We start from the raw sequence: 20,417 nt of genomic DNA on the forward strand, positions 1-20,417 counted from the left end.
ACACCCTGCCATCTCAACTCAGGGACCTTGTGTCCTAGCTTGACTGGCTCTAAGGTCAATTTTCTTTCATCTTGTGGAAGGGGATTCCAGTGATAGACTGTAAATTTGCTTTAACCTCTAACATCACCAAGGTATTGTCTTTGGTAAAAGGACTGGAACAGAGGCAATTCAGCCTAGTCACAGCTAACGAGGGGTGATTTCAGCTGAAGTAGAGGCTCAAATTTCAAAAGACCATATTGAAACCTGTGAGAATGTTCAGCTGAATACATTTCCCATCCAGGATGCAGTTAAGGTTGTTGAGAGGTGAGCAGCCTACATCATGGTAGCACAATGGAATTTAGCTTATGGTTGGTTGTAATTCTTCAAAGCTTCTAGTCGTAATTTTATTGGATTGATTTTGATTGTATACAAAACAATGAGTATGAACTTAAGTGTTATTTATTTAAATACTAGGCTGTTACAATAGGAAAAATGTTACATAAAAATCTTGCAGTCTTTATTTGTTTGTCAATACAGATATATTTTTTTAGTCTACAGAATTTTCAGGTAGATACATCACTTTTAACCAGTAAAAATTAGTTTATGAAACTAATAATTACTGATTCAGTTAAAATCCATATTTACAAAACAGTAACATTTCACTTTATAGAATATTTTGTGCATCTTAACTCTATTTATTCTTTTTATTTTTCTTCCCCAAAATAGACAGTAATTTCTTAGACATGAAATACGGTTTCTGAGGAGAGCCATCATTGCGTTCAAGGTCTTCCACTGAAAGCAATAAATGAAAATATTAAATGAGCTGATAGCTAAATCATAATTCAAGGCTAAGTGTCTAACAAATGCAGTAGGGTCAGTTAAGTAAAAAATGAAAAGAAGATAAGAATTTCTGGTCAGAAAAACAAGGGTAATATCAACAGCAGCAGAAATTGGTAAAACAGGAGCAGGATTCCTTATGAACAGGGTGGCAGGGCAAATAGTGAGTTTCTATAAACAATTCACTGATAGTGCTGTTGTCTTCAATATCAAGAGCAAACCAATACCAACAACAGGTAAGGTATACATGCCAATGTCACGAGCAGAAGATGAAGAGAGACAGAGTGTATAAGAGCAGGGAATGGGTAACTTGGTACATGAAAGGTGATCTAAATCTAATTGCCAGGAGAAACTGGAGTACTATAGTGATGGAGGGAATAGAAAGCAGAGTTATGGGAGAGTACGAGGCATGGCAGTAACATTATCTTTTCCTTTTTTCTGTCCACATTGTATTCAATTTCTCATTTCTTCCTATTTGAAAGCATTCTAAAATTAGTATTTTAATCTTAAAAACATTTTGTATTGTTATTTCCAATTCTTTGATGTTTCTTTCTAGATATTTTCTCAGTTCTGTAATCCATGCTACTGCTTTTTCCAGAAATACAGGAATATTTGTCCTGTCAGCCTTTTCTTATTCATTCAGTAAAGATGTCCAAAGAAAATTAATCCTCACTTTGCCATTACTTTTGACATTTTCTCTATACATTCATAGATCTCCTCCTCATTAATTCTCATTTTCCAACTATCTGTAGTTTTTATTACACTAATTATTTTTGTAATAATCCATCGTTCAAGTACCCCTGTTCTGTTCAGCTTATAGTTCATTGTCAAGCATATGAACACTTTGGTCACACCACTGTGGTGTAGTGATTTGAGTTTTGTTTTTCCACATATACATTTCTTGTTGTAGATACTTTCGGTCAAATCATATGCTATTTCCATTTTATTAACTCCTGTGTTTGTTGCATAATTTTTCTAGTCCATTTTGTTGGATGGTCCTGCAAAATATTTAAATTTACTAACTCACTCTATGTTCTCTATTTGTTATTCTATGTATTTTGGTGGTTTTTATATTTGTCATGGTTGTTTTTTTCCACTAGTTTAAAGATTGAGACCAGCTGTTTTTTACAGATTTATTGGAGTAACTGCTTCTTTTGGATTTACTGACAGTAAAATCATCTTCAAAAGCTGCAGTTTACCTTAATTGTGTTTGATTTTCTTCCCACAATTATTGCGTAAATTTGGTATTTTTTATCTCCAAATCACAGATCCTTACAGTTTTTTCTAAAATACAATCGAACTGTGAAGGTGACAAGTCGTCCCCTTGTCTAACACAAGTTTTTGTTTTAAATGATTGTTATACTTCTCCCATATCATTTTTGTTGAAGCTTAATGGATTATGTTTGTTAGTTTTGCTTTAACACCAAATCTCTAACAATTTTATCTAGCGTTCCTTTGTCTTTGGAGTCAAATGATTTCTTGAAATCAATAAATGATACTACTATATGTTAACATTCTGTAGAAAATTATTGATTTTAAATTAAAAATCTGTTCTGTGCAAGATCTTCCCTTTTGTTTAAAGTTTCTTCAACTCTATTAAGGAGAATTTTTAGTAATATTTTGTATTTTCCTGGCAAAAGTGACACTCTTCTGCAGTTACTGACGTTTTTATGTAGCAGATGGGTTAATCCTATTTTCCACTGTTCTGTGATCCTTTCTTCTTTTCCAAACATTCTCAGAAAGCAAGTATAGATAATTTTTTCAGTAACTGTTCTGTAATGGAGTCTTCACCAATGATTTTATTTTATTATTATTATTATTATTATTATTTTTGTTGTTGTTAAAATCATCCCCCTTACAAGTACTTAGAGCAATCTGGTAGTTTGTTAAACCAAATCACATGAGTGATCTGTTGATACACAAATTTCAAACTGTCATTTTTAATTTTGTTGTCCCAGAACTGCAATATTTTCTCCTGGTGTTGTGATTTACATCACTGCTGTCGATAACTTCCACTGGTTAATTAATAAAGAATGTAACTAATTTAAAAATGTCCGTAGCATATATAGTTAAGTATCTGTGCCACACAAACTCTTCACAACATGATTCTCTATGACCCATCCCATGTATAAGACTTACTGTCCTGTCCAGTAGCACCAATATTCTTTTGAAAGTACATCAGTGGCACACCCCTAGTTCAGTCCCAGCATGAACAATGGTGTATATTGTTCTATAACATACTATTTTTAATGTTTGGCTAGGAACTTGTGCTGATCTTCATGATTATCTTTGATAACTGTTTCCTGTATGCTATGCAACTTGATAGGTGAGCAGGGGGAAACTGTGTTTCATAGTGTGACTTGCAGAAGCAGTTAGAAAATGAATATTTAAATATGCTTGAGTTGGTTTTACTGTCATTTTGCAAAAACTCAAGCTAAGATAGGACTTCTTTCTTCTTTAAAGATGAAAACTTATCACTGTATGTGTGAAATCATTCTTTGTATGTTTTAACTTCTTTAATACAATATGATTTGTGTAGCACTTGGTAGTGGAAACATAAAAGACAATAATGATGGAACAGTACAAAAAACACTGTTTCAGTTTTCTTACATGTTCTGATAAAAGAAATACATAAAACAAATCTTTATAATTTTACCAGTTACACTACACTGCACACTGTGATATAATTTCATAGTCAATTATCAATTGTAAGACAGAAAGTGAAAAAGGATCTCATGTTGAGGAGGTGAACTTGTCAGTACAAGCAAAAATGTCTGATAATATATAAAATATCTGTTTTCATTTTTTTGTGTGGTGTACTAATTTACTCCATTGTATACACACTCATACTGATTTGAAAGTTATTTGGATCCGACAGGAATCAATAATATCATTAAAAGCAACTGATGTACGTCATCTGGAAATGGACCTCGTGTCATTTTAAGGAGCTCAGAGTGGTTTTTATAAAAGAAGAACATTTTGTGAATACAATGATGCCGAACAAGACAAGTGATACTTTTCTCCATGAGATATAAATATGTACAGATGTTACCAGTTTGCAGTTGGCAGGCATAAAATGCCAGCTGACAGTTATGTTACTGTAGCAAGGAAAACCTACACATACGAGGTGAGGCTAGAAAAAAACCGGACTAGTACTGGTGAAACAATTAAACGAATGCAATAAGGCTGAAAGTCGCGTGACCTGTCACGTGACTCTCGCTCCGCCTACTGCTCGAGTTTCATCTGCCTCCTGCACTCAGTCTGCCCGTGGCGTCTGTTTTAAGTAGTTGACGTTTTGTCTGTGCGTCGGAAAATGTTGAGTGTACAGAAAGAACAGCGTGTTAACATAAAATTTTGTTTCAGACTAGGAAAATCTGCAAGTGAAACGTTTGTAATGTTACAACAAGTGTACGGCGATGATTGTTTATCGCGAACACAAGTGTTTGAGAGGTTTAAACGATTTAAAGATGGCCACGAAGACACCAGTGATGACACTCGCACTGGCAGACCATTGTCAGCAAAAACTGATGCAAACATTGAAAAAATCGGTAAACTTGTTCGACACTTTCCTTGTCAACTCCTGTTAACTCAGACACTGCTCTGATTGTTAAATGGTGATCTTGTCGAACAAGTTCACCGATTTTTTCAATGTTTGCATCAGTTTTTGCTGACAATGGTCTGCCAGTGCGAGTGTCATCACTGGTGTCTTCGCGGCCATCTTTAAATCGTTTAAACCACTCAAACACTTGTGTTCGCGATAAACAATCATCGCCGTACACTTGTTGTAACATTAAAAACGTTTCACTTGCAGATTTTCCTAGTTTGAAACAAAATTTGATGTTAACACGCTGTTCTTTCTGTACACTCAACATTTTACGACGCACAGACAAAACATCAACTACTTAAAACAGACGCCACGGGCAGACTGAGTGCAGGAGGCAGATGAAACTCGAGCAGTAGGCGGAGCGAGAGTCACGTGACAGGCCACGCGACTTTATTGTTTCACCAGTACTAGTCCGGTTTTTTTCTAGCCACACCTCGTACAACATGTTAACTACGCTCTTGCTGCTAGAAATGAAAAAGGTGAAGTTGCTGTGAATATGTATGATTGGTTCAATATCTTGAAGAACAGTAATGCTAACAAAGTACCTCACATAACTAAATATGTCCACTTTGAATTCATCATTAACTACAAAGGTAGTGTATGTTACAAAAAGGACATTACTCAAAATGAATTTGTGCACCACATATTTCCCAATAAAATTGGACCTGTTGTGTTTCCTGATGCAGTCATTTTAGCAGGGATGACAAGACAATGAAAGATTATGTTTTTAAAAAGATCAGGACATATTACAAAGACATTCTGTGTCCTGAAGTAGACCTATAACCTGAATCAGATCCTAAGTCAGTGAGCATGAATATCCCGGGAAAAATGTGACTAGCCAGGTATTTTAGAAGCAAAAAAGAAGAGGCAAAAACACTGTGTTTTAAAAGATCTTGAGCCCCTTAAAACACAAGTATTTTAGTAATAAAAAGACAAATCTTTGGGCACAATAAAATATGGGATCCCTGTAATGTGGTTTTGGGCCCATTAATGGCTTCAAAATCAAAATACAGTCCAAGAGATACCATAACAGGGAATAAAAATACTATTGTGAAATTTTCACTCTGCTGCAGAGAGTGTGCTGATATGAAACTTTCTGGCAGATTAAAAACTATGTGACAGACCGAGACTTGAACTCAGGATCTTTGCTTATTGCAGGAAAGTGCTTTACCAACTGCGCCATCCAAGCATGACTCATGATTCATCCTCACAGCCTTACTTCAGCCAGTACCTCATCTCCTACCTTCCTAATTTCACAAAAGCTCTCCTGCAAAACTTACAAGACTAGCACTCCTGGGAGAAAGTTTTATATCAGTGGACACTCCACTGCAGAGTAAAAATTTCGTTCTGGAAACATCCTCCAGGCTGTGGCCAAGCCATGTCTCTGCAATATCCTTTCTTCCAGGAGTGCTAGTCTTGCAAGTTTCAAAGTGTGCTTCTGTGGAGTCTGGAAGGTAGGAGGTGAGGCACTGGCAGATGTAAAACTGTGAGGACAGGTTGTGAGTCACGCTTGGGTAGCTTAGTCGATAGAGCACTTGCCTGTGCAAAACCACAGGTGCTGAGTTTGAGTCCCAGTCTGCCACACAGTTTTATTCTTCTGGTAAGTTTCATAAAAATACCAATAGTTTACCAAAAACATCTGTGCAGGGTATGCTAACTTTTATCAATTTAGGACCAATTTATTTGGTTTTAAATTTTTTACACTATATTGTGCTTTCAGTCTGAAAGTGTTAAACACTTAATGTGTAATGTTAACTTTAAAAAGTCTGTACCATTTAACAAATGACATTTTAAGGGCCATAGATAAGCAGAATTTTATTCTTGTTGTTGTGGTTGTCAATCCAAAGATTTGTTTGATGCAGCTCTACATGCTACTCTATCTTGTGCAAGCATCTTCATCTCCAAATAACTACTGCAACTCACACCCTTCTGAATGAGCTTACTGTATTCATCTCATGGGCTCCCACTACAATTTTTACTCTCCCTACGCAAACACTCTCTTCCCTCCAATTCTCAATTGGTGATCCCTTCACATTTCAGAAAATGTCCTATCAGCCTATCTCTTCTTCTCGTTAGGTTGTGCCTCAAATTTCTTTTCTCCATAATTATATTCAGTTCCTCCTAATTAGTTATATGATCTACCCGCCTAATCATCAGCAATCTTTTGTGGCATCACATTTCAAAAACTTCTGTTCTCTTCTTGTCTAAACTGTTTAACATCCATGTTTCACTTCCATACATGGCTACATTCCAGATGAATACCTTCAGAAGAAGTTTCCTAGCACTTACCTCTATATCTGATGTTAACGAAGTCTACATTTTATATCCTCTCTACTTTGGCCATCATCAGTTATGCTGTTTCCCAAATAACAAAACTCACTTACTACTTTAAGTGTCTCATTTTGTAATACAGGGTGTCCAAAAAGACTTTCCCTGATTACATAAATTGATAACTCAGGCTAGAAGTAAGATACAAATATGAAACTTGTGTCGAATTGTTTACAACTATCAATTTTTTTTTTTTCTGTTTTAGGTTTGCAGTACGTAAGTAGTGGATGAGGTGCAGTGCCCAAGAAGCCATGTTAACCAATCAGGAGAAGGCACAGTACGTCCTGTGGTACCATGAGAGACGATCACCAACCACAGTGCAGAAACACTTCCAGACAACATTTGGAAGGAATCCACCTGATGTCAAGAGCATTAAAGGCTGGTATGAGAAGTTCAAGAACACAGGATCAGTTGCTGACCTTCAGAGATCTGGTCGACCAAGAAACTCAGCAGACAGGGTGGGAACTTGTAAGGCAGTCTTTTCTGTGAAGTCCGAAGAAATCGGTGCGCAGGGCCTCATGTGAATTACAGATGCCAAAAAGCTCTCTCCATGACATTTTACATAAACGTTTATTGTTTCGTGCATACAAAGTGCAAATCATTCAGGCCTTGTTGCCCAATGACAGTACATGTTGATATGACTTTGCGGTCAAAATGCTATCACGTATTGAGGATGATGATGGTTACCTCAGACGAATTGCCTTTTCTGACGAAGCGACCTATTTTGTCAGTGGAGTAGTGAATCGCCATAATGTGCGCATTTGGGGTTCACAACCTCCTGGTGAGGTCATGGAGTGCTCCAGAGGCAGTCCAAAGGTGAATGTTTGGTGCGCACTATTGCACGATCGAATTATCGGGCCATTCTTCTTCGCAGAGGCTACCATCACATCTGCAGTGTATCTGGACATGTTGCAACTGTATGCTGTTGATCAGCTGCTTCAGTATCTCCCTGATGTCTTGTTTCATCAAGACAGTGCACTGCCTCATTGGGGTTTGGACATCCGTGCCTATCTCGATATGACCTTTCCTGGACGATGGATTGGTCGTGATGGGCCAATGGTTTGGCCTCCATGCTCTGCTGACATAACCCCATTAGACTTCTTTTTATGGGGTTATGTCAAAGACGAGGTCTACCAAACACGTGTACCAGATCTTGAAACCCTGCGGCAACGGATGACCACAGTCATTGAATCGATCCCTCCAGTGATGTTGGCTAATGTGTGGACGGAAATTGAATATCGCCTACATGTGCTACGTGCTACCAAGGGTGCTCATGTGAAAGTTTACTGATGTGTGAAAAAAAACTTTGATAGTTTGTAATGTAATCAGGGAAAGACTTTTCAGACACCCTGTATAATTCCCTCAACATCACCTGATTTAATTCAATACATTCCATTATCCTTGTTTTGCTTTTGTTGATGTTCATTTTAATTCTGATTTCAAGACACTGTCCATTCTGTTCAAATGCTCTTCCAACTCCTTTGCAATCTCTGACAGAATTACAATGTCATCAGCAAACCTCAAAGTTATTATTTATTCTCCCTGAACTTAATTCCTACTTCAAATTTTTCTTTTGTTTCTTTTGCTGCTTGCTCAATGTACGAATTGAACAACATTGGTGATAGGCTACAACCCTGTCTCACTTCCTTCTGAACCACTGCTTCCCTTTCACACCCCTAGGCTCTTCCTGCTATCAGGCTACTGTACACATTGTGAACAGCCATTTGCTCCCTGTATTTTATCCCTACTACTTTCAAAATTTGAAAGAGAGTATTCCAGACAACACTGTCAAAAGCTTTCTCTAAGTCTATAAAAGCTATAAACATACGTTTGCCTTTCCTTAACCTATCTTCTAAGAGAAGTTGTAGGGTCAGTATTGCGTTGCGTGTTGCTACATTTCTCCAGAATCTGAACTGATCTTCCCCTAGGCTTCTACCAGTTCTCTCACTCTCCTGTAAAGAATTTGTGTTAGTATTTTGCAACCATGATTTTCTGAACTGATGAGTCTGTAATATTCACACATGTCATCACCTGTTTTCTTTGGAATTGAAATTATTAGATTCTTCTTGAACCTCAGGGTATTTCACTTATTTCATTCATCTTGCACACCAGATGGAAGAGTTTTGTCATGGCTCGCTCTCCCAAGGCTGTCAGTAGTTCTGACAGAATGTCACCTACTCCCAGAGCCTTGTTTCAACTTAGGTCTCTTACTGTTCTGTAAAGTTTCTTGCATATCATATCTCCCATCTCATCTTCATCTATGTCCTCTTTCATTTCTATAAAACTGCCTTCAAGTTCATCTCCCTTGTGTAGGCCCTCTATATACTCCTTCCACCCTTCAGCTTTCCCTTCTTTGCTTAGGACTGGTTTTCCATATGAACTCTTGATATTCATACATACATCTGCTTCTCTTTTCTCCAAAGGCTTCATTAATTTTACCTTTAGGCAGTATCTATCATTCTCCTAGTGAAATATGCTTTTAAATCCTTACAGTTCTTCTCTAGCTAGTCCTGCTCAGCCATTTTGCACTTCCTGTTAGTTGCACTTTTTAGATGTTTGTATTCCCTTTTGCTTGCTTCATTTTTATGTTTCCTCCTTTCATGAATTAAGTTCACCTTCTGCGTTATCTATGGTTATCTATTACTCACTGTCTTTTTACCTGTTTCATCCTCTGCTGGATTCACTATTTCATCTTTCAAAGCTACCCATTCATATTCTACTGTAGTCCTCCTTCTTCTTCTAGTCAATTGTTGCCTAATAATCCCTCTGAAACTCTCAAAAACCTCTCGTTCTTTCAACTTATATAGGTCTCATCACTTTGATTTTCTATCTTTTTGCAATTTCTTTAGTTTTAATCTACAGTTCATAACCAATAGATTATGGTTAGAATCCACCTCTGGCCCTGGAAATGTCTTACAATTTAAAATCTGGTTCCAAACTCTCTGTCTTACCATTATATAGTCAATCTGGAACCTTCTGGTGTCACTGAGCGAGGTGACACAGTGGTTAGCACACTGGACTGGCATTCGGGAGGATGACAGTTCCAAACCACATCCAGCTACCCAGATTTAAGTTTTCCATGATTCCCCTAAACTGCTCCAGGCAAATGCCAGAATGGTTTCTTTGAAAGGGCACAGCCAATTTCCTTCCCCATCATTGACACAGTCCGAGCTTGTGCTCCATCTCTAGTGAGCTCGATGTCAACGAGAGGTTTAACCCAATCCTCCCTTCTGGCATCTCTTCCATGCATACAACCTTCTTTCATGATTCTTAAACCAAGTGTTAGCCATGATTAAATTATGCTCTGTGCAAAATTCTACAGGTGGCTTCCTCTTTCATTCCTTTTCAAATGGCTCTGAGCACTATGGGACTTAACATCTATGGTCATCAGTTCCCTAGAACTTAGAACTACTTAAACCTAACTAACCTAAGGACATCACACAACACCCAGTCATCACGAGGCAGAGAAAATCCCTGACCCCGCTGGGAATCGAACCCGGGAACCCGGGCGTGGGAAGCGAGAACGCTACCGCACGACCACGAGTTGCGGACTCATTCCTTTTCCCCAGTCCATATTCAGCTACAGTTTTTCCTATATATCAAATTAAACAATGATAAACCTTGAAACATAGTATCTCAAAACAACTATTTTCCATTACCAATATTCAACTGGTCGTAACTCACTGACATTTGGAGATAGAAATCTATTTGTTTATTTATTTCAAATTGTTGAGAATTTAATCCAAAATGTAAAAATTACAATAGCTCAAAATCCAAAATTTTCAACATGAAGTTTCTTTTCACTTTCTGTCTCACAAATATTGAAGTAAAGTTGATTGCAACACTTAGCAACAGAGTGTTTGACCCTAACCCAAATTGATATTATATAATTCTATTTTTTGTTCATAAGTCATATTTGTAACAATAGGATAACCGTGTTGATTTATTGGGGATTACATAGATACCACATGATGATTCTGAAACTGTATTTTAGGATTCCTGTAAGAAATACATATTTTGAATCTTTAAAGAGTTACCTTCATCTGCACATATTTTGCTATCATACTACAAACTGAGGAACTATAACAACTAAACATTGTAACAGGATAACAGGTTTCATGGCGGATCTGCTCATTTGGCAAATTCCAAAATTGTGTAATGTGTTAATGAAAGAAGTTACAATGCAATATTGAAATTCAATTAAATGATTATTTTCAAAAGTTATGTTCTTTCAACTAATGATGGAGAACAAAAAGTCATTGTTTTATAAATACAACTAAATCAGTTGGTGGAGAAAGGAACTAAGTCACTTTTGGGAGATTTTCGCTTTTTTACATAAATGTATTGAACAGACTAAGACACACCTTACTGTCATGAAACGAACTATGTTTGGCTTCTTCCTGTGAGAATAACACGAGGTCGATTCGTTACATACTGAGGAGGAAGGAAACAAGTCAGTGACTTAGTTCCTTTCACTGCGCACGACATGTCCTGCCATCAGACTGTACTGTCAGTGAGCTTGTACTACGCCACATTCAAACTTGATGGCATTGGCTTGTAGCACACAGGTGCAGAAAGTGTAAGAAAACACTAACTTGGCGCCAACTTTGTGATGTGTTATGGTTATTGTTGATTATTTTTGTTGTAAGTTATTGAATGCCATCTATCAAAATATCTCCCAAATGGAAACGAATAAAAGTGAGTACAAGAGAAAGAGAATCGAGGAGGCTAGAGTTCATGGATTTCCATGTAATGACTACAGCGGGAGAGCAGTTTCTGAAATACCTATCGGTGCTGATTGCACGTAATGCATCAGTACTGACATTTACGCATTCAGCAATTTCAGTGTAACATAAATTTCATAGCATGTGCTACATGCTTTGTGATTACTTAATAAATTCCAGATGCTGAATGGAAAGTTTCCAATGTATCACTGAGGATTATTGCATTGAGATACTTTCAAACTTTTTAAATATGGAGAAAAATAGTCAGTTAACAACAGTTAACAAGGGTTAATTGTGGCAGGGGTCATTATGAAAAGGAGATGAGTAAAAGTTGTCAGTGACATTGATAGCATCAAGAATCAACATTCATTTGTTTACCATGCCATTGTCTGTGGAAGAAGAGTTCATGTCTGCAAACGTGCTTTTCTCACTCTTCATGCTGTATTACAGAAACCTGTTTTTCGTATTTGTCAGTTACTAGTTAAAGGTCAAATTCCAAAGGACAAGCATGGAACAAATTCATGCATAATCAAAATTTTGGAAAATGTAATAAATTTCATAGATACCCATATCACATATTTCCCATGCAAAAAAACTCACTATGCTGGGAAGGAAATGCCCACTTGGATCTGAAAACTGTGCACAAAATGTTCCTTATGAATTATCCAGAAGTAAATATGAAATATGACTTCAGAAGTAAATGTGAAATACAACTTCTATAGGAAACATTTTTGTGAACGTTACACTTTTCCTTTTGGTCATCCCCAAATGGATGTATGTAGCAAATGGGAGGAACTTCAGTCCAAGTTAAAAAGTCCACATCTCTGACAGTAGTAAAAGAGCTGTACAACTTGAATTGGACATTCACAAGTGGTGGAGCAGGACATTTTATAAATTCATTGAAATAACTGAGCAAGAATGTATGAGCAGCGAAAACATTGTTGCACTAGCTTTCAACTTCATGAAAAACTTGCCTCCCCCCAAACATCCTAGTGCAGGATACATTGTATTTACGTCAGCTGTAGGTTAACTGTTTCTGCATTTATGATATTAAGTCCAGGCATCCCATAGTGTCTTGTATCATGAAGGTGAAGCGGAAAAAGATAGCGAATGAGGTCTGTTCATTCCTGTACCACTACATAGAAAACTAAGTACCAAAGAATGTTACAGAAATATGCCTGTTCTCAGACAGAGCACTTGGTCAAAATAAAAATAATACTGTAGTAAGGATGACACAGTGAAAAATTTAAAAAAAATCACTCATATTTCCTAAAGGTCACTCTTTTCTTCCTTGTGGCCATGTGTTTGGAATACTGAAGAGACAAATAGGGAAATGTGTCAGAGTGAACACCCCTAAACAGTATGTGGAAATCAAAGCAAACAGTATTCATGAAGTTACAGTCATTATGGTGGAAAGTGAAGACATAATGGACTTTGACTCATGTTGGCCTCGTCATTACAAACCAACAAAAACAAAATTTTTCTGTGGCAATTTTCAGAGAATTTTGTTGTGAAGCAATGAAATCGGGAGTCATGACTAACTACCCTTTCATACACAGCTGTGGCAGTCACTCCTTTAATTTGGGAAAACTAAACTTGCTTCATTTCAAATTGGGTTGCAAAGGCTACATGATGGAAAAAAAGGTTAGGATCAATAAAAAGAAAATTGAAGATATTTGGAAACTGGTTAAGTTTATGGATGGAGAAGACACTGAGATTTTTTATGAGGAGATATTGAAACGGCTGACTATAAGTGATAACACAATATGATAAATTATGAACTATCCAGAACATTGAATTCTATGAAGTAGTAGTTTTCATGTTCAGTTGAAGATAATCTTTCATTAGTTCATCAATAACTTTGAGTTTTAGACCAGAAATGTGTAATTTTGAATGTGTTATACTCATGAAGAGTGCTAAATTCTCTTGTTGACTGGAATAAGAAACTATGTTCTAAATGTTATAATGTCAAGTTTAACAAATATTTTTCAGAATGACACAACACATATAAGTCACAGAATAAGTTGACAAGCAAGACATGTGTACACGTTAGCATTCGAATGAGCACTGAGTCCCAGTCTAGCGGCCGCTGCTTGGCTGGCCGCTTAGGTGGCGCAGCTGCTGCATGGGTGGCAGACAGCGCCGGTCGTAGAGGACGCGCGTAATTGCGCGGCAGCGCTTTGAATGATCGGCGAGTCACAACACTTTTCTCCCCTTTGAAATTGTTGCACTGGTCTTGATGGAGGTGTCCTGGAGATGGCTAGTGTCCATAGGTGTTGTTTGACTCGCCGTAAAGTCTCGAGGAGGAGGCTTCCCGTACGGACGGAAGTGTCCCCGATGATAACGGGTCGAGATGATAGGAGACGTAGGGGTCAAATCTGCTGGGGCCCCCTGCACCAATCTGCCCATTGCGGCAAGTCCAGTTGATATGACAGGAGACATGGGCGATGTGTCGGCGTCCGTTGGAGGAGGAGGCGAGTAGATTTGCTCTGACAGAGGATGGTCATCCGGTTCCTGCATGGGCACGTCTCCTGGTGGTGTCCGTTCTTGTGCTGGCATCGCAATGACGGTGAGAGGGCTGCATTGTGAGTATTGAGAGATGCCAAGATCCTGAGCGTCAGGTAGGGCCAAAAGTGGTGTAGCGGCATTCGGAACAGGCGTTGCTGGCACACGAGGCCGAAGCTGGTCCGAGTGACGCACTGCAACATCCGTGTCCATCTGGATTTCATACAGGCATCTGCCATGGTGTCTTAAGATGCGGCCCGGGCTCCATTTTGGCCGCCTGCCATATCTGTGGTCGCCCATGGGGGTGAAACGGTAAGACGCCAGAAACTGGAGAAGCGCATCATCAGCAGCAGAAGAAGTCAGAAGTTTCCGCATCTGAGCCTTAAACGTGCGGACCAGTCGTTCAGCCTCACCGTTGGATTGTGGATGGAACAGCAGGGCCGTGACATGCATAACGCCGTGACGAGCACAAAAATCCGCAAATTCGGAAGAGGCAAATTGTGGACCATTATCAGCAACAAGAGTAGAGGGGAGGCCTTCCAAATGAAAAATGCAGCTGAGAGCACTGGTGATTGCCGCAGTGGTAGGCGACATGCAACGGACAATAAAAGGAAAGTTAGAGTAGGCGTCAATTACGAGGAGCCAATAAGTACCTAAAAAGGGTCCCACAAAGTCAGCATGAATGCGCTCCCAGGGCTTCTCAGGCGAAGGCCACGGTGACAAAGATGACTTCGGGGCAGCGGCCTGTGACGCACAAGGGCCATGTGTGCTATTTCAAAGTCGATGCCAGGCCAGTACACGTGACGGCACGCCTGAGATTTTGTGCGAGACACACCCCAGTGCCCTTGGTGAAGGAGGTGCAAGACTGAAGCACGCAAAGACGCAGGTACCACGACACGTGGCGAAGCATTGTCAGTGGAGAGGAGGATAACACCATACCTAGCCGTGAGGCAGTAGCGCAATGCGTAGTAGTTCCACAACGGATCAGAAGTCTTAGCGGACGGGTGGTCTGGCCAACCGTTCTGAATACAGCGTAAAACCCGGGACAGGGTAGGGTCAGAACTCGTAGCAGCCGCCAGCCTGTCCCCAGTGATGGGGAACCCGTCTACAACCCGCTGCTCAGCAATATCCAGGTGGAAACACAAAAGTTTGTCCCTATCGAATGCCTGATCAGGACCCATGGGAAGGCGAGACAGAGCATCAGCATTTGCATGTTGAGCCGTTGGCCGGAAATGAATCTCATAATTGAAAAAAGACAAGTAAAGAGCCCAACGCCGGAGGTGGTGTGCAGCCTTTTCGGGAAGTGACGTTGATGGATGAAACAAGGAAACAAATGGTTTGTGATCCGTAACAAGATGAAATTTTGAGCCATAGAGAAAAACACCAAACTTATGAAGAGCATAAATAATGACCAAAGCTTCTTTTTCAATTTGAGAATACTTTTGTTGGCCATCCGTGAGCGTTTTGGAGGCATAAGCAATGGGTTGTTCCGAACCATCAGAAAAACGGTGTGCAAGGACTGCACCAAACCATATTGAGAGGCATTTGTGGCAAGAACAAGATGTTGGCCAGGTCGATAAGTAGCCAGGCATGGGGCCTGTTTCAGCATAGTCTTCAATTTCTGGAAAGCCGCATCGCATGACACGGACCAGTGAAAAGGCACGTTTTTATGCAATAGGCGATGCAACGGCTGAGCCACCAAAGCCGCAGATGGTAAAAAACTTGTGATAATATGGTATTTTCCCCAAGAAGGCCTGCAGTTGCTTAATAGATGTAGGGCGAGGAAGGGCATCGATTGCAGCGACAGTTTGCTGAAGCAGACGAATACCCTCCCGAGAGAGTTGAAACCCCAAGTACGTGATAGATGCCTGAAAAAATTGTGATTTCTGAAGATTACACTTAAGACCGGCAGTCTGTAAGACATGAAAAAGTGTGCGGAGATTTTGTAGATGTTCTTCAGCGGTGGAGCTAGTGACAACAATGTCGTCCATGTAATTTATACACCCAGGGACAGGGAGCAATAATTGTTCCAAGAAACGCTGAAAGAGAGCAGGGGCGCTAGCAACCCCGAATGGCAAGCGTTGGTATTGATAGAGGCCGAAAGGCGAGTTAAGGACCAGAACCTGCCGGGAAGCAGTGTCGAGAGGAAGTTGATGATAAGCTTCTGACAGGTTAATTTTAGAAAAATGCTGGCCTCCAGCAAGTTTAGTGAACAGTTCTTCAGGACGGGGCATAGGGTAAGTGTCGATGAGGCACTGAGCATTTACAGTGGCTTTGAAATCGCCACAGAGACGAATATCACCATTTGGCTTAGCAACGACAACGACAGGAGAGGACCACTCACTGGAAGTGACAGGAAGCAAGACCCCTGAAGTGATGAGATGATCCAACTCCCGTTTTACCCGATCACGAAGGGCCACAGGAATGGGCCGAGCCCGAAAAAACTTAGGCCGAGCAGTGGGTTTGAGCATGATATGAGCTTCAAAGTCATTTGCACGGTCTAACCCAGGAGAGAAAAGGGACGAAAATGTCGTCGACAAGGAATCCAGTTGAGCATAAGGAATAGCAACAGAGACAATATTGACAGAGTCATCTATGGAGAACCCAAAAACGCAAAAGGCATCGAAACCAAAAAGATTTTCTGCGTTGCTCTGGTCGACCACAAATATGGGAACAGTGCGAATGATGGATTTGTAAGATACCTCAGCATTAAACTGTCCCAAGAGAGAAATCTTCTGTTTATTGTATGTCCGTAATTGCCGAGGGACAGGTGACAGGAGTGGAGAACCCAACTGAAGATACGTTTGAGAATTAATTATAGTGGCAGCAGAACCGGTATCCACTTGCATGCGAACATCTTGACCAAGAATTTGGACAGTGAGGAATAACTTCCCTGAAAGGGAAGAAGTGCAATTGACAGACAACACAGAATCAGAATCAGTGTCATGTTCATGAACATCATGTATGCGGTCGGATTTGCAAACGGAAGACACATGACCTTTCTTTTTGCAATTGTGACACACAGCCCAACGTTGGGGACAATCCTCGTGTGAATGTTTCGTAAAACACCGCGGACATGAAGGAAGTTGCCGGGGGTTTTGCTGCAGTTTCTTAGCAGGTTGTTTACGGCTAGGCTGAGGCTGCGCGTGGGAGCGCACTGCGGCCACGTCGGCCGGCGGGGACGCGCCGCACGCGTCGTCAACAGCGCACAGAGGTTGTATTTCCCTGACATCACCCCACAGCTCTATTTGCGCCCCAGAGGCGCGAGAAATTTCAAAAGACTGCGCAATGGAGAGAACTTCATCTATAGTCGGATTCGCCAACCGAAGGGCACGTTGCTGAACTTCTTTGTCAAGCGCCGACCGGATAATAGCATCCCGTACCATGGAATCGGCATAGGATTCTTTGTGAACGTCAGTAACAAATTGACACTTTCGACTGAGGCCGTGAAGTTCAGCAACCCAAGCGCGATACGATTGATGTGGCTGTTTTTGACAACGATAAAAGGCAACATGAGAGGCTACCACATGCGTTTGCTTTTAAAAATAGACAGACAGAAGTGAGCACATTTCAGCTAAGGACAAAGATGCAGGATCCTTCAAAGGAGCCAATTGCGACAACAACCGATACATTTGAGGTGAAATGCAGGAAAGGAACAAAGACTTACATGGTTGTTCTTCCGTGACATGAAATGCCAAGAAGTGCTGTCGAAGACATTTTTCGTAATCAGACCAGTCTTCCGCCGTCTCGTCGTAAGGAGGAAAAGGAGGTACAGCCAACAACGAGAAAAACCCCCGCATTTGACGCCGAGACGAAATTGCGAATTGCCGCTGTTAGAAGCGTTTGCTGTTCAAGGAGATTTTGCAATAGTTGCTAGACAGTAGCCATGGAAACCTGTGGGTCAACGGTGAAAAGGAAAAATCCACTACCTCGTCGCCAATTGTTATAACGTCAAGTTTAACAAATATTTTTCAGAACGACACAACACATATAAGTCACAGAGTAAGTTGACAAGCAAGACATGTGTACACGTTAGCATTCAAATGAGCACTGAGTCCCAGTCTAGCGGCCACTGCTCGGCTGGCCGCTTAGGTGGCGCAGCTGCTGCATGGCTGGCAGAGAGCGCCGCACGTAGAGGACACGCGTAATTGCGCGGCGGCGCTTTGAATGAGTCACAACACTAAATTTCGAATTTTTTTTTCAGAAGATACTTCTTAGAACAAATGAAAATTATTTTTACAGCCGGTATGTATGATAAGCATGCAACAAATGTCAAAAATTTCAGTGCAATTTGTCAAATAGTTTAACAATAAGACTGTTTCTTGTCTCTCCTGAAAAGTAAGAAAAGGTAACCTAGTTCCTTTCTCCACCAACCAGTCCAATTGCAACCCAAATGCATAAAATATTAATTACAATATTAAGTTCTCCATAACATCAGAAATATTATAGGTGCAGAAAATGTAAGGGCAGTTTTGGAATTGGTGGAAAAATTCCTTTAGGTTGAAGCATTTTACACGTCCATTCACAATCATCTTAAATTCAATAAAAATTACATTTACTTATTTATTTTTGCTAAAATGGAAGATCAGCTTGTGGGAAGAAAAGTTAACTCAAATGTGGTTGCTACCACATTCATAGAAATTAAAAGTAATTTAATAACATGGGAAAAACTATTCTGATTTAAAACTAATATAAATTAAAGTAACGTTAGCTCTCAGGCAGATTACTTCTAGGATTTAGGAACATACATATTTATATTTCATTTTTGTCATCTCACATCCTTTAAACTGATGGGGAGAGCAATGTTTTTATACAGATTTTTTGGAGTCACCAAAAGGTGGTTCAGAGTAAGGTTATTTTTAAGCAGTCACCAAGACCTCCAATAGATTATTTTTGTCAATGACTTCAAAAAGCAGGTTGGCAACAAAGGGAAAACATGGCCAGCGGCTAATGTTACTGTGATTTGTATTGTACACTATGTTAGTAATAAATATAATTATATGATGACTTATTTTGATTTATTAGTTGGTGTGTCAAACATAGTGCATAGCTCAGGTGAACCTTGGGAACGTATTCTTGGAATGGACTGCAGCTACAAGGTGTACAACTTTGCTTCCGACATATGCCGATAGGTGGCGACAATGGTAAGTGGCGGTCGAAAGAAACAGATCGCATATGTCAGGGAGTTAGCTTGGACCTCAGTCAACATAACCTCATTCAAACATTAGTCGATTTGTCTCTGCAACATAATGTTGTTGTTGATCGAAAATGTCAGTTTACGAGCCTAATTCTCATCATTTGCAGGAGGTGTTACTCTTTTGTTTCAATATGAAGATAACTGTGGCTGAGATTCATCGAATGCTCTCAAGTGTGTATGGTAAGGACACTATTATTGAAAAAACGTGTGGTGAGTGGTTTCAACGCTTCAAGAACGGTGATTTTAACGTATTTTAATGTCGTAGGCCAGCATAGTGGTGGAAGAGAGAATGTTTTCGAAGATACAGAATTGGAGACATTGCTGAGTTGAAGACTCACGTCAAACTCAAGAAGAATTGGCATGATTAATGGGAGTGACACAGTAAGCCATTTCAAAATGTCTCAAGGCTATGGGCATGATTCAGAAAGAAGGAACTTGGGACCCGTGTGAGCTGAAACCAAGAGACGTTGAACAGCGTTTGTGTGAGAGGCAAAAACAGAAGGGATTTCTGCATTGCATTGTGACTGGGGACAAAAAATGGGTTCATTATGATAACCATAAAAGCAAAAAATCATGGGGATATCCCGGCCATGCTTCCACATCGACAGCCAAACTGAATATTCACAGCTCCAAGATTATGCTCTGCATTTGATGGGACCAGCTTGACATTATGTACTATGAGGTGTTAAAACGAAGTGAAACAATCACAGGTGCTTGTTATCAAACACAATTACTGGATTTGAGCAGAGCTTTAAAAGACAAACGGCTAAAATACAGCGAGAGGCACGATAAATTGATTTTGCAGCACGACAACGCTCGACCCCACGTTGCAAAAGAGGTCAAAACATACTTGGAAACGTTAAAATGGGAAGTCCACCCGCCATATTCTCCAGACATTGCTACCTCTGACTATCACCTGTTTAGATCAATGGCGCATGGACTGGCTGACTAACACTTCCAATCTCATGAAGAATTCACAAATTGGATCGATTCATGCGAGATTCATACACTGCCTGAAAGATGGGAGAAAGTAGTGGCCAGCAATGGAAAATAGTTTGAATGATACATGTGTAACCAATTTGTTTCATTACAGCCTCAAATGTTGGGGAAAAAATGGCAGAAGTGAAGTTGTACACTTTGTAGTTTAATTAATCATTTGTTATAAATGAAATCCATTGAATGGGGCCTCAGAATATAATTTTTTATTGACCTCAAGCACAGAAAACACCACAATACTCATACT

General features: G+C 39.8%; 1 protein-coding gene across 2 annotated transcripts in view; it reads right to left on the reverse strand.

Annotated features, from left to right (window-relative positions):
• Positions 1–422: 422 nt before the first annotated feature.
• Positions 423–20,417, reverse strand: part of LOC126256298 (choline transporter-like protein 4) — a 260,157-nt gene continuing 240,162 nt past the window's right edge. For both annotated transcript variants that reach the window (XM_049955468.1, XM_049955469.1), the window contains exon 12: positions 423–771. In XM_049955468.1, coding sequence (XP_049811425.1) covers positions 671–771 — 101 coding nt within the window. In that variant the 3' untranslated portion in view covers positions 423–670. The remainder of the gene's footprint in view (positions 772–20,417) is intronic.

Source organism: Schistocerca nitens, chromosome 1 (assembly GCF_023898315.1).
Source record: "Schistocerca nitens isolate TAMUIC-IGC-003100 chromosome 1, iqSchNite1.1, whole genome shotgun sequence".
NCBI classification, from domain to species: Eukaryota; Metazoa; Arthropoda; class Insecta; order Orthoptera; family Acrididae; genus Schistocerca; species Schistocerca nitens.